Source organism: Mastomys coucha, unplaced genomic scaffold, assembly GCF_008632895.1.
Source record: "Mastomys coucha isolate ucsf_1 unplaced genomic scaffold, UCSF_Mcou_1 pScaffold22, whole genome shotgun sequence".
NCBI lineage: Eukaryota > Metazoa > Chordata > Mammalia > Rodentia > Muridae > Mastomys > Mastomys coucha.
The window spans coordinates 65,409,663-65,425,262 of record NW_022196905.1 but is presented as its reverse complement, the minus strand read 5'-3'; the positions used below and the strand labels follow the sequence as shown (position 1 = coordinate 65,425,262).

The window sequence follows — 15,600 nt, the reverse complement described above, 5'->3', positions numbered from 1 at the left end:
GGCCTCGAACTCAGAAATCCGCCTGCCTCTGCCTCCCAAGTGCTAGGATTAAAGGCGGGCGCCACCACCGCCCGGCAGAGACAGGGTTTCTCTGTATAGCCCTGGCTGTCCTGGAACTCACTCTGTAGACCAGGCTGGCCTCGAACTCAGAAATCCGCCTGCCTCTGCCTCCCAAGTGCTGGGATTAAAGGCACGTGCCACCACCACCAGGCCAAGGGTGCCCTTCTTAAAAGATGGCTTCTTTGAATAGTTAGCAAGTAGGTTAGAAATGACCTTTGCCCTGACACGGGTGGAAAAAAAATGACAATTTCATTTGCAATGCACATTTGCCAAGGTTGCCCCACGTTTCCCCTTACTTTCCTTCAGTTCAACCAGACCTTCAGTGTGGAGACTGCAAGAAGCCGGTGGAAGTGGTGAACATCTGGCAAAGGTCAAGGGGCGGGGCCCAGGGATTTTACCGGGCAAGGTGTGGGCTGGAAATCCCAGTCTGGCCCAGAGGAACAATTTACGAAAGGGCACTCCCAGTTCCCTATTGGAATAGTCGCCCTACTCAAAGGATTGCCCAGTAAGTCACACCTGAGCGACTTCTCAGTGGGACTCAGGTGCAGTACGTTTAGGGATCAGCGTGGGAAGCCCACGGGATCCCCGGCACGCCTCTGCCCAGCAGGTGGCACGAACCATATATCTGGAGTTGAGGCTGAGCCAGGAAACATTCTCCTGGATCAAACCCTGAAATCTGCCCTCAGCAACCATCCCGAATTTCCCCGCTGCACACTCAGTACGATGTAATCAACATTGGGCCGGCCGGAGACCAAGTGGGCGTCACCTCTGTCCTGCTTCCCGTTGTGCTTCCCCACCGAGTCTGGGGTGCAGTGGGCACAGCTAAGCATTTACTGCCCTGTTGGTGGGACAGCCGACTGGACGACTGGAATACTGAATGACTAGAAGACCGCGTTAAGAATCCACACATTTTTCCCGAATCTTGTTCTAGACCACACATCTGGGCTCCCCATGGGTGTGTGACCCAAGCGTCCCATCGCAGGGGCTGACACTCACCTTCGTGGCACGGCTCTCCAGGTGGCAGCCTCAGCTGTACCCCCATGGCCTGGGGACCGGGCTTCCTCCGTGCTAGCAATAGTTTCTCACACACCAGTGTCCCGGGACCCGCATTCGTTCCGGCGGAGCAGCGGAGTCAGCGAAGGGTGTGCGCTGCCTCCGCCCCCGTGGCAGCCTCAGCCAATGAGAGTGACTGGGTGGGGCATCTGGGTGGGTAGAGGCTCATTTTCCGCCCACCGCTCGTCGCCGCCCGAGTTCCTTCAGTCGCCAGTGTCTGCAGGGTGGACCCAGAAACACCTGTCCAGGAGGCTATGAGGTCACAGCGTGAATGCTGCCGAACCACTCGGGGAGTTTAGTGATGGAGAGCTGTCCTAAGGCCCCCTTCTGGCTGTCTCGGAGCCGACGGAGTGCTGGCCGACGTCTGTGGGATTTTTTTTCATCACTGGCTTTTGTGAGGCAAGGCGCTGCCTGCTGGAGTTCTGCGCTGAGTCCATGCTAAAGTTTATTCTGGAGTTTTTCGAACAGGCCGGGTGCTTCTGTTCTCTATGTAAGCCGTTGTCCTCCTGGTCTTACAATACTCGAGCCTACCTGTTTTCGACAAGCAGGCATCTCCCTCTCCACCATCCAAGTTGCCTTATCCCTACGCCCAGTCGTATAGGAAATAAGCTTTTCAGGGATCAGCAAAGCCCAAACTGAGAACACTTGTTCCCACGCTGACGTTCACGATATTCTAGCAGTACGCTACATAACATCTATGAGTCAACTCATTGCACTGCACAGTACAATTTATTAACTACAGTTTGCAGGCGAGGGATAAGGGTAAGGTAAAGTAGAGAGAGTGGTGAAGCAACTTAGCCACGAGGTATTTATACCTCAAGAAATGGTCACACTTTCTGCTGAAGGCCTCAGATTGTGCATGCTTGTGGGGCATGCGCCCCATCACTTGAACGCTGTACTCCCATCGGCTCTAGGCACTCAGAAACAACTAGTAACTTTATTGCCTAAGAGTTTCACTGCAGAGATCCGCCTTGCTTTTCTTGTTTCAGGCTTATGAGACTTAAATCCAAATTAGTCAGTAGTTTAAGATGTATACTTTTTTTCCGTGGGAATGACTTGTGGAAAAAGAATGGGGTGGGGACAGGAACGGGCGAAAGTGGCAAGGACGATTTAAGCCAGTTTTGGATAGGGAGCCTCGTGAAGTAGACATCTATTTAGATGCTTTCTTTGGACGTCAGATTTCAAGTTTTGTTTTCATCACAGATTGGCAATGATAAGAAATCTCCTCTCAGGTGCTTATTACTATCTAACAAACATCAGTTACTATGTGGCAAACCCTACCATAAACACTTTATAAAAAATTTATATTAAAATCATTCAGAATGATAATAGCTGTTGTTAATTTCCACTTTATGCTTTATATCTTCACTTAAAAAAAGGGCTTGAGAATGTTCCTTTGAGATTCATTAGTTTTCTTTGTTTGCACACGAATGCACACATGTGTATGCAGTTGTAAACCATGTTACCGTTTTTTTTTTTTTTTTTTTTACATGGGTTCTGGTTCTCAGGCATAGGCAGAAAGAGCTGTTACCTTCTGAGTCATCTCTCCTGCAGTTGGGATGATGAGATCTGGTTTTGGCAGGAAGTACTTTGCTATAAATCTTATTTATTTCAGTTCTGAGTATGTGAGACAACCCTCTGGGAAAAATAAGCAAACTTGCTCAACATCACTGTTGTCCCAAGCCCAGTGTGTCGTAGGCAGAAATTAGTCATGAATTCCCCTCACTCATTATTTCTAGATGGATAGATATGTAGACACCACACAGAGAGTCACCGGTGCACTAATTGGGGGTGGGTGTTAATCCACATCCGAGAATATATTATTTAACTCAAGGGAGAACACCATTTAAACATCTCCAGTGAACCCACTCTTTGAGAAATCCTTTTCTGAATCAAGACTTGGAATCCGACAGTAAACAAAGCCCTCCAAAAGGTGGACTCACACTTACTGGGCTTTGTGCAAGGTCACTAGACCCAGTGATGACTGTGAAAACTGAAGACTGGAGCTTCCTCCGAGCTGGAGGAGGCAAAGCTATACTGTCTTGTAGCTTGGGCGGGCCTGCAGAACACCTCTGTTGTGAGCCTTTAACCTCCATTACCATGCTATGGGGGAGTTTGCCATTCTCTGGCAGGGGGTAGGGACAGGGCAGAGGGGACAGCAGCTGGTAGGCAGGATGGAGGCTAAGTTGTAGACATGCCATGTGTAGCACTAGCTTACTGCTCTTAGTTTATTATTGACCCTGCCCCCAATAAGCCTATTTAAGAGGTTATCAATTTTACAAATCTTCCTGAGAAGCAACCGCTTTTCTTTGCTGACTTAAAATTCATTGTCTCCTGTTCTCATTTTGAATATTTTCTTCTTTATACTTTGAATTTAATTTATGTCCTGTACTTTTCAATGTGAATTTTCAGATCACTGATTTTAAACATTTATTGTCCTGTAATATACGTACTTGAGGGGCCGGGAGATGGCTCAGCAGTTAAAAGTGCAGGCTATTTTGGAGAGAACCTGAGAGTAGTTCCCAGTACTTGCATCTGGCAGCTCATGACCATTTGTAACTCCGGCTCAAGGGAACCCAACACCCCTTTCTGGTCTCCATGAACTCCTGATTTAACTTCAGATACGACAATAGCATCATCTCGAAAATTTTGATGTGTCATGCTTTTGCTCACACTCAGTTCACAATTATTATTTTTTTTTAAGATTTATTTATTATTATAAATAAGTACACTGTAGCTGTCTTCAGACTCACCTGAAGAGGGCATCAGATCTCATTATGGGTGGTTGTGAGCCACCATGTGGTTGCTGGGGTTTGAACTCAGGACCTTCAGAAGAGCAGTCGATGCTCTTAACTATTGAGCCATCTCACCAGCCCCCTCAGTTCACAGTTATTGATGCTCAAATACATACTTGGTACTTTCGAAGCTGCAGTTCCCATTTCTTTCTGGTTGACCCTTACTACTAAAGCACATCTAAGAAAATGTGGGTGTCTTCATTTAGTCTGGCGAATGTTAGGAAACACGCATGCAGCTTTACTTCCAAATCTCCCTCCACCCCAGTCACTTACGATGATGGCCTTTCCACCCTGTCAGACTAAATAATCTCATCTTGAACTGCTTTAAGTCAAACAAATCCAGCATCATCCTTGAGTCCACCCTTTCATTCACACACCCATCTGATCTTATTACCTCTGCTTTAAGTCTGTATCCAAAATCTGACCCCTTCCTCCCACCCCTCCTCCCAACCCTGGTTGGTGCCACTGTCACCTCTTCCTGAATTACCGCCACAGTCTCCTAACTGCCCCCTGCCTCATCTTTCTTTTCAGAACCCCCCTCCCTACCTCCCTCTTCTCCTTGCTTAAGATGCTGCTTCTCCGCTTCCGTTTGACAACCCATCGTGATCCTGTTTCTCCCCCAGGCAGTAGACATGGCTATCTCTGTCAGTGCACACAGATGTCCCCTAAAAGAAGCCTTCCCTGGGCACCCCCTCGTGCCATCTCTCCCCCTTTATCACTTAACACATCACACCTGACTTATGTATGCCCTGCTATGTTTGTTCTGCCTTGATGTCGTCAGAATGCTCGCTTCATGAGGGTAGAAATTTAGTTTTGTTAGCTATTAACTTCCTAGCTCTTAGAAGAGATCCTGGTGCTTCATAAGTACTTGAAAGAACAATTAGGCACTGTAGTGAGCTATACCCTACCTGCAGAGAAATAATAGACCCAGTCCTAAACTCAGAGGGTTTATTGTACTTACAGGGAAGATAATTATTTAGCTGTTAAGCAATTAATTATACAGTTTTTAATGGCGATCATAAAGACCAAGATGTCATTAATTGGCGGTGCTAGCCAAAGGTCTTGGTGGATTGGGAGACAGATTATTATATACTTATGAACACGGAGTCATGAGCCAGAACTTCTCAAATCACATCTTTTTTAAACAATGAAAATCTGTAAACAATCAGTTCCATGCAAGTGAGCATCTATAGTTACAGGCACTTTAAATAGGATTATAAAGACTTAGAGGAAGCTGACAAAGCAGGATAGAGGGCCTGGTTGAAAGTAGATATTAAGTAGATAATCCATGTGGCTCTGTTCTTTCTGTCAGTCAAGGTTACTGCAGGTCCCAGGAAAAGAAACTCGATGATAGGGAGACTGGGTCAAGCTAATCACACCGTAGAGGGGGAAATCAAACACTTTCTAGCGCTCTGACACCTTTAAATTCGAGTCCATTGGGAGAGCCCCCACTATAGGTTTCATATATACAGACAAAATTTCTACATAACTACAGTTTCAGCAAAAATCGCACCTCTCCCCAAAGCCTTCTAGTTTTCTTTCCATCCATCTCAAGAATTTGTGCTCTTTGCATATGGTCCCTTAGGTCTGTATCCCAATATGCCTTAATGGTGTCTCTCCTCGGCACAGTCTCTGAAGATAGGACTTGTGTGTTCTCTTAGATCTCAGAGCAGTTTCCCTGTTCCTCACAAGGGTTCAGGAGTGACTGCTCCTAGCATTTTATTTAGCTCATTGCAACCACTTTGAAAAAAGTCCAATGGCAGGCAAACCATTAGGACGGGAACATCCAGCTGCATGAATGCATCTGGTGGACAGATCTTAGTTACGTCTTCTATGTGTGAAGTAGGATTAGAAAAGACTGCCCCCCAAACTAATCCTAGAAATGGATATTTTGAGCTAGAAAAGAAAAAAAAAGAATCTTCAGCTTTTAAAAGAATCAAGCAAGTGTGTAAGAACAGAGGTAATTACTACGAAAAGTTTCCCCTTGCTACTTGGCTGTTAAAAGTTACAATAAAAACCTGCCCAGCATTTGAAGACTTCCACAGATAGCCACATTTACTGTGTCTCATTTTAATCCTAATGATAAACTTACAGTATTATAACCCTGAGGAAAATTGGCAACGCAGTTTTAATAAAATCCACTAGGCAGTATTTCTTTTGGTTTACTTTCAGTCGCCTTAGGCTTTGAGAAAGGCCTTTTTGTTTATCAGTTGCATACATATTAATGAGCTCAGGTTCAAGCTAAGGATAATGATGACCTGGCGGCTGTTGTTCTCATCTACACACAAATCCCCAAATCCAGTACTGAGCCACGAACATCCTCCCCTGCCAATGCCATGGACTTGTCTTTTCTGAGGAATAATTAATAAAACGAGCCATTTGTGCTGCTTAAGGAGAGGAGAAACAACATTACAGTTATTATTAAGGAAAACTTGCATCTGGATTTCAACAATGCCAAGATTAACCATATATCTGCGTCTGTTTTGGATGTACCACTGATTGGCACTGCAGGAAGACAAACATCTCATTTAAACAAGTGTGGGTAAGAATGCAGTGGTAATTTCAGTTGTGTTTTTTAATTTATACTGACATGTGTTTTTATTTACAGATGTCATAGGCTTTGTGTTGGTTCTCATGATCCAGGCTTTTTAGAAGCAGCTGATAATTGATTCTCTATAGAGTCTCCACAGCTGTGATTCAGATTTGTCAGTAAGTGTGCACATTTAGTTAAAAACAGCAATAAATAAAAGTCTTACACCATTCAGACTTTGCTAATCTGAATAGTATAGCCCTTGTAAATACCACTGGGTTTTTGTGAATTTAGAAGTCAAATGCAGTAACCATGACAAGTGTGTGTCTTCCCTAGAGGAAGTATTAAATATTAATTTCTGTTTCTCTTTACAATATTTGAAGATTGGGCATCAGACTCACATGAATGGTAGCCAAGAATTAACTGTGAAAATATAAATTCCTATTTGTTGGAAACTTAGACATGTTGGGTGGTTTTATAACTACTTTTATGACAACCTGATCCTGCATCAAGAGATGTGGTCTCTGGGGAGGAAGTCACTTACCAGGACAGTACGTTCTCTTCAGGGAGGGTCAGAATTTCACCATGCTACCTTTTTTTTTTTCTACTCTCCTTTCCAGTGTATGAATGTGAGTGTGTGTGTGTGTGTGTGTGTGTGTGTGTGTGTTAAACCTGTGTGTATATGTGAGCCTGTGTATATGAGTGTGATTTTATGTGTGTATATGTGTGTGTATGTATGTGTAGTGTGTGTGTAGTATGTGTGTGTGGTATGTGCCTGTGTGTATGAGTGTTTGCCTGTGTGTATATACGTGTGTATATATGTGTGTGTGTTATAAGGGGTATATAGGGTACATATGTGTATGTGCGGTGTGTGTGTGTATGGGTGTGTGTGTGTGTGGTGATTATGTGTGTGTTGTGTATATGTATGTGGTGTTTATGTGTATGTTATGTGTGTGTTATCGGGGGTATGTGAGTGTGCATGTGAAGGATTGAGGTTGAAGTCAGGAATCATCCTTTCTTCTCCCTTATTCATTGAGGCAGAGTCTCTCCTCAGAGGTTACCAGTATGGCTCCTCTTGCTAGCCCGGTTACTTTAAAGCTCTTCTGCTGTGCCTCTTCTGACATTCGAGGCAGACCATGGTGCCCTGGTGGCATTTCCATGAGTTTCTGGTTCCTGAACTCAGGTCCTTACATTTGCACAGCAATCTCTTCAACTGCTGAGCCATCTCCTGGCCTTACCATGTCTTTAACTCTCCACAGTAAGCATGTGTACGTTTTCTTTAAATTTCCACAGTAAGCATGTGTATGCCTTCTTTTTTTCCCATTAATTATTTATTCACTTTACACACTGATTGCAGCCCTACCTCTCTCTTCCCATTCACCCCCTCACATAGCCCCTCTCCCTCCCTCCCATTCTCTTCTGAGGAGGAGGAGCCTCCTCCTGGGTACCAACCCACCCTGGCACTGCAAGTCACTACAGAACTAGGTGCATCTTCTCCTATTGAGCCTTGACAAAGCAGCCCAGTTAGGGAATGGGATCCACAGGCAGGCAATGGAGTCAGGGACAGGCCCTACTTCAGTTGTTGGGGGACCTGCATGAAGATCAATCTGCACATCTGCTACATAGGGAGCTTGTGTATTTTAATTAGGCCCCAAATAAGTAACTCTTATCAACGACTACCACATTTTATTTTTGTATGTTTAAAAACTGCCATTTATCATTCTCATTATCTTTTTATTATAGTTTCGTGTTTTCTCAAGTGTTAGTAATTTTATTCTATGTTAGAAAGTTAGATGCTATTAAAAAAAGCTTTAAGAAATGTCCCTATCACTATGTGCCTAGTTCCTGGCTTTGTACATTTTGGAGTTTCTATTTGTATACCCACTATGCGCTACCTTTTCGGTCATCAGCTAATGTATGAGGTCACTTCTCAGTCCACAGAGTCATTGCTGTATCAGCCACCAAACAAAAGAAGATGAGTGTGGAACATCAAGACTAACTGTGCTTAAAATACTGGATCTTTAGCTACTGCCCCTTGTGTCTATTAAAGAATGCTCCCTTTCCTCTATCCGGGCACTTTTACAAATATTGATCATAAAATAATTTTAGCAAGCAAAATGTCTGTACAGGGCTGGAAAAAGAGCTCAGTGGTTAAGAGCACTTGTTGCTCTTGCAGCCAAACATAAGCTGATGTGACCTGCTAGTCACATACTCACTCAAAGGTAATAAAGAACTCTGTTATCATATTGGCCACTCCTTTGACCTATTGATTGGAGCATACCGCCAGGAACAAAGTTTCTATTTAGAAAAATGCCTTGAGTTGTAAAAGTACTAAGTAAATGTTTGTAGAATAGGTTAGCAAGTAAAAAAATATGTATGTAGGTCTGCGGTAGCTTTTTGGAGATAGTCCTTGGACATTTATTTTCAATTTTTCCATTTTAATGGTTAGCCAGCTTAAAGAGGAAAAATTCTAGGTATTGATAGAATTCCAGATATAACATTTACTGTTTAATATATTGTCCTATCCAATACAACAAGAAAAAGATTAATGATTAAGATTCTTAGATTCTTTCTTTTTAATTTTTTCAGCCAGGGTCCCACTGTGTAGTCCTCACTGGCCTGGGACTCATTATGTAGAATGCAGAGCAGGCTGGAGTGTAACTCTCAGAGATCTATCTGCCTGCCTCTCTTTCCTGAGTGCTGGGATCAAAAGTATGTGCCCCCATGCCTGGGTGTGTGTACTGGCTGGTTTTGTGTGTCAACTTGACACAAGCTGGAATTATCACAGAGAAAGGAGCCTCCCTTGAGAAAATGCCTCCATGAGATCCAGCTGTAAGTCATTTTCTCAATTAGTGATCAAGGGTGGGAGGGCCCATTATGGGTGATGTCTTCCCTGGGTTCTATAAGAATGCAAGCTGAGCAAGCCAGGGGAAACAAGCCAGTAAGTAACATCCCTCCATGGCATCAGCATCAGCTCCGGCTTCCTGACCTGCTTGAGTTCCAGTCCTGACTCCTTTGGTGATGAACAGCAATGTGGAAGTGTAAGCTGAAGAAACTTTTTCCATCCCAACTTGCTTCTTGGTCATGATGTTGTGTGCAGGAGTAGAAACCCTGACTAAGACAGTGTGAGATTAATTTTTGAGGATATTTACCTATGGATAATATGGTCATGGATCCTAAATTCTTAAATGGATTAATTTCAAAACCATAAAAAGTGATCAGGTTAGCAAGATGATATGTCACAAAATAAAATATAAATTAGTAATTTTTCTTTTAGACCCATTAGATAATGTGACAGCAGGTCTTATAAAAATGAAAAATTAACATGTAGAGTAAGTACATTTAATGAAAATTACCAAAAATATAAAGCAGGTTTTTCCAAAGAAGACATCTCTTGTTGATGATAAAAACTCATATGTTAGCATGTCAATTCTTCTTAAATCAACTTATAAATTTAATAACATTTCTTTGTAAAGCATACTGAATTTTGTCAGGATCATCTTACTCTAAGGACATCAATGAACAATAAGCACATGTTTCACACTCACAGGACAGTCACCATCATCCAAACACACCCTTCAAAAGAGAGCTGAGTACGGATGAGTGTTTTACTTGACACATTTGTAGTGTTTGTGCAACAAAAGAAACAACAAAAATTAAAAGAAAAGATGGGTTGCGCATTATGGGCTGGGCACTGTATAATTTACAAAGCAGTGGTTCTCAACCTTCAGGTCCCAACTCCTTTAGGTGGAGTCAAATGACCTTTTTACAGGGGTCGAATATCAGATATTCTGCATGTCATATATTTATGTTGCAATTCATAACAGCAGCAAAAGTACAGTTATGAAATAGCAATGAAAGTAATTTTATGGTTAAGGGGGTTACCACAACATGAGGAACTGTATTCAATTATCACATGAGTTAACATATGAGTTAGGAAGGTTTATAATCACTGCTATAGAGGCAAAAAACAAACAAGCAAATGGACAGACCAAAAAAAAAAAAATAATAACCAGGTGGTGGCCATTGTTGTAAAGTCTGGTGGGAGAGGGGCTCACAGACACGGACCACTGTAACAATGAATGACAGCAACACCTGGAGTCCTACATCCAACTGTACCGGTCTATTTGAGACCACAGCAAATTGCAGCCTGAGCCAAACGGCTGCAGAGCAGAAGTATTCAGAGTCTGTGTCTGTGTTGAACACATAGATATTTTGGTCATTATGTCCTAGACACTGCAGCGAAGCTCTGCTTCCATTCTAGTGGGCACTGCAAATAATGCTCAGGTGACTTCAGGAAGAAGTGAGTTAGTGAGGCCCACGGCTGGGCAGCTCACACAACAGAACTCATCCTCTCCAGGTTCTAGAGGCTGAGTACCGGAGATCAAGGGGTCTGCAATTCGGGTTCTTGTGAGGCTGCGGTCTTTGACTGTCAGGTAGCCATTTTTTGGTTCTTTCTGCCCAGCATCATGCCTCTCACACGTCTGTGAGCTCTTTACTTCACCTGACAACAACACCCTATCGATTGGATTGAGCCAACCCTGACACCAGTCATTAAAGATATGAAGGCCCAGGATGGTACACCTGCTTGTAATTCCAGCACTCGGGAGACAGAGGCAGGAAGATTACCACAATTCAAGGCCAGCCTGGGCTTCATAGTAAGGTCCAGTCTAGCCTGAGCTACAGAGTGAGACTGTAAATCAAAACTGCACACACACATACACAATACCTGAGAGAGAGAGAGAGGGAGCAGGGGGTAGGGGCCAGGGAAGGGAGTGAGGGAGAGAGACACTGGGCCTTTTCTTCATTAGATACCTTTTTTTTTGGTTTTGCTCCATGCTGTTTTCACTTCCAAAAACTTCACTGCCTTTATTGTACACCTAAGTCCTGAAATTATAGATTTCATGATTTGGGGTGATTTTTGTGACTCTCCCGACATTAATAGTACTGGCCTGTGTACGTGCTATATTGTCAGATTTGGTTTTTCTTTCTTTCTTTAAAAAGTTTATTGTTATTGATATGTGTATGGTGTGGACTTTATTCTCCCCTTACACCTTTATATGGGTCCTGGAGACTGAATGTAGGGATTCAGGCTTAGTAGCAAGTGTCTTGACCTCTGAGCCTCCAGTATTTCACCCCTGTTGTCTCCCGGGTCTCCCGGTTAGTGCTCTAGGACTGAGATGAACAATTATCTGTGGGAGCAAGCAGTTAGTAAGGAAAGACACAGACGCCAGGTAGAAGTGATAAGAGAGGGCTTTACTGTAATTCACTCAGTATTTATAGTTAGGCTTGGGAACCAGACCCAGAGGAATTCAACACTTGCCCATATAACATAAACAGGAGAGAATCCATTAACACCAGACCAGAAGGAATTCTTGAAAGGAAGATCCGGTAAACCTTTTAACATAAGTATGAGACTTGCTAAGTCTATGATCTAAGGAGCAGCAGTCAGGACTCCTCCACACAGCAGGTGCTCAACTCCAGCTTGCAGCCTGTCGGGGCTGCTTACAGAACCAAGTCACTCCCAAGCAACAAGGTTGGGGGAAGGAGTCCACACACCCCCTTAGTCTTCTTTCTTCCTTTCACCTCTCAGCAAGCTACACAGTATTATACAGTGTTGCTTTGAGATAGCAAATAATCAATGAAAGCCAAGAAGGAAAAAAAAAAAAAAAAAAAAAAAAAAAAAAAAAAAACCCCAAACTCACTAGCCAACCAACCAAAACCAACCAAACCAAAACCAAATGAAAAGCTGTTAAGGAGGTACAGGCTAGGTTGTATGCTATGTGCAGGTTATTTTCAACAAAATTACAAATGTTTTTAGCATGATCATTTGGGGATAAGGTATAGACTTACACAAGAAGACAAGCTGTCACATACAGTGTAGACTACTTACTGTGATGGATAAAATCTATGCAATTAGTGTCCAGGGGACTTCATGTGCTGAGCCCTAAGTGTCTGACTGAAGTGTTGACTTAGCTTTATTAGTAGTATAAAATGGGAGTGTGATAAAGGAAGGAAAAGAAAGCAAACTTCCCACTCCTGGGACGCTTACAGAATACTGAAACAATGGGCCATTTACCTGTGAACATAGACGTGTGTGTAACAGGAAGTGGGTACCTAGGGCTTGGCTCTGTTTTTCAGCTGCTACAATAACAACAGACTGAGTTGTTTATAAGCAGTGGAAGTGTAGTCTCATGACTGTGGGGTCAAGGAGCAAAGATAGAAGGTTCTGGATTCTTTCTGTTTTTTTTGTGAAGGTGGAAAGGGAAGATGGTTTCCAGGCTTTGTGTAGCCCGTGTGTTTACTGGTGATCAGAAAAACAAACTGATTTTGAAGAAAACCTTTTTGGGATGGAAGATCTTGTGATGCTCCAGGGTCATAATTTATATGCTATAGTTTAGATATGAAGTAGCCCTAAAGGCTCATGTGTTGAAGGATGGAACCCTTGGATGGGACTGGTGGGAGATAGTGGAACATTTAAGAAATGAGACCTAGTGGGGCGGTTTTAGGTCACTGGAGTGTTCTTGAAGGACTATCAATTCTGACTGCTTTTCTTTGGTTCTTGGCCTGAGGTAAGTAGTTTTGCACTGGATTTTACCCTCTGCTACTCTCACCAGAGAACTGAAAGCGATGGCTCAACCGGGGCATGAACTGGAGCCACAAGTCCAAGTAAACCTTCCCTCCAATAAGTTGATTGTCTCAGGTATTATTTGTTACAGTAACAGAAGGACCGACATGCTTTATATACATATTAAAATGTACTATGATTACTTTCTCTGATACTTAATAGTTGTATCAGTTTGTTTTTATTATATATACTGGCTTAAAAGGACCACAGGGAAACAGACTATCTTATGATTTCGCTGTCTCCACTCTTGACAGAGACTTTTATTTTGCAGTAGATACTTTATACCTTTTCTGTGGACTGTAAAGATTATGATAAAGATCATGATAATAATTCCCTTGGTAAAAATTGTTTTTTTTTTCCCAAAGAAAGTATTGAGGGTTTCTTCTTACAGTGACAACCCTTGGTTTAAGGAGTTGGCAGCCCATCTGTTTTTGAGAGGCATACATGCCAACAGTGTTGTGTCCACTCTGTAATGATTTTTTCAAGGGAATTACAGCTTGCTTCTGATCCTGGGATGATAACTATTATTTCTTTATTTCCCTTGAAAGTTTTGACTTCCCAGAATGACGAGTCAGGGGGAAGATCAGAGGATTATTTTCACCATGCCAGTTCATTTTGAGGCAGGGTCTCACTTTCACCATGGCCTTGAACCCATGGTGATTCTTCTGCCCCAGCCTCCGATATGCTAGGAGTAAAGGTGTGAGCCACCACATCTGGCTTAGCATTGTCTGTGTGTTTAGCTCAGTCTCTGAACTCAGATTGTATAATCACATTATCAGCTTATGTTTCTATGATTTTTCAAACCTTTGAGCTTTAGGCAATTTTCATTAGCTTTCTACAGACAGCCTTTACAATAGACACATGGAGGTATAACCTCTGTTGTACAGAAAAGGAGGAGCCCAGAGGTTGGAAATATCTCAGTTGAGGCTTCATAGTAATTTTCTGAAGCCGGTGGTGAGAAACCACATCCTTGATAAGCAGATGATGACAGCTTCAGCTCATAGATTCCTCCCTGCTGTGGAGCAAGCAAAACCTGCTCTGGTTCTAGATAGTAACAACATCTTGATATCACTGCAGTAAGAAGCAAACAGGCCTGCAATTAAACACTAAGAAGGGCAAGACTGGAAACCATGCCTGGTTGGTAGTTGGGTATTTATGCTGCCAGAACACATTCTTTTCTCAGTGGAACTTCACTCTCTTTGGCCAACAGATATCTTTTGCATTAGTAAAAACAAAACAAACAAACAAACAAACAAACCATTATTTTAAGTGAAAGTGCATAAGACAAAGGTGCGTATACAAAGGCCATTTGCTGTTGAGCAGAATCTCATTTGCAAAATGTTTTTCCCATCAAACAAAAATATATTATAATACAATATGGAAGGCAGCTCTGCTTGCCACTATATGACCAATGCAACTAGGGTACAGTGTGGACAAACATAAACAACAAAGGAGAGCTCCTGAGGATTCCATGACTTAACATCACACGAGTTACCATGGAGATGCTTCTCCTTTCTGTGTGCATCTAGGTTGTTTTAATAAAATGCTATTCCTACAAATATTGCTTTAAATTCTGCTTTTTTCCTACCCTATAGTGTATTTATTCATATTTTAAAAGGCTTTTGAAGTAATGCGAGAGGAAATCTGACCAAAATAGTGGCCCAAGGGCGTGAGTATATAATCAACACAAAAGCAACCCAAACTCTCCTAAGCACCAGAGCTTGTCCAGTTTTATTAGTGCATACAATCAAAAGCTTCACCACTAAAATTTTCTCTTATCAGATGGAGGAAAACTAAATTTGACAGTCTCAAGCATTGGTCAAAACAAAGTGGCAAGCTTGTATTGGGCTAGTCTACAGCAATCCTGGCAGCCAATAAACAGAGCTAGAGCAAGCAATTCTGTTCCGGGACTTACACAGCATTCTCAAAGCTGTGTCTGTGGAGACACACGAAAGGATACTTACCACAGACAAATATGCAGCAAATTATTTACATAGCAAAAATCATAATAGTAAAAGTAATTGCAAACAAATTTTCATTAATAGTCAAATTAGAAAAAGGAACAAAATATGGAGTTCTGGTAAGCTACAACATTAACACAGTATATTATGAAACTGAACAACTCTGTGTCTATTGGCATAAGCAGTTTTTTTTGTTTGTTTTTTTTTCGAGAAAGGGTTTCTCTGTGTAGCCTTGGCTGTCCTGGAACTCACTCTGTAGACCAGGCTAGCCTCGAACTCAGAAATCCGCCTCCCTCTGCCTCCTAAGTGCTGGGATTAAAGGCGTGCACTGCCACCACCACCTGGCCATAGGTTTTCAAAGTACAACTTCAAGTAGAGAAAAGGCAAGTTGCAGAATTGTGTAGAGAGAAAGATACTGTGGCTACTTATGTGGATGCTTAAAAAGTCAGAGAGACCTGGAAGCAAACAGACAATTTAATAGTAATGGTTGCATCTAGGGAGGAGGATAAGAGAGAAGGAAAGAGTAGGACTGGAGATACACACATGCACATCCCCCCACACCCCCCCACACCC

At 42.6% G+C, this 15,600-nt stretch overlaps 2 protein-coding genes across 2 annotated transcripts in view; one reads left to right on the top strand and one right to left on the bottom strand.

The window, feature by feature from the left end:
• Nipal1 (NIPA like domain containing 1) overlaps positions 1–1,188 on the bottom strand; it is a 26,638-nt gene extending 25,450 nt beyond the window's left edge. The window contains exon 1 of the mRNA XM_031342612.1: positions 1,057–1,188. Within this exon, the coding sequence (XP_031198472.1) occupies positions 1,057–1,102 (46 nt within the window). The 5' untranslated portion in view covers positions 1,103–1,188. The remainder of the gene's footprint in view (positions 1–1,056) is intronic.
• An 11,456-nt stretch (positions 1,189–12,644) lies between these two features.
• Cnga1 (cyclic nucleotide gated channel subunit alpha 1) overlaps positions 12,645–15,600 on the top strand; it is a 31,213-nt gene continuing 28,257 nt past the window's right edge. The window contains exon 1 of the mRNA XM_031342611.1: positions 12,645–12,664. The gene's annotated coding sequence lies outside the window, so the exon portion shown is untranslated. The remainder of the gene's footprint in view (positions 12,665–15,600) is intronic.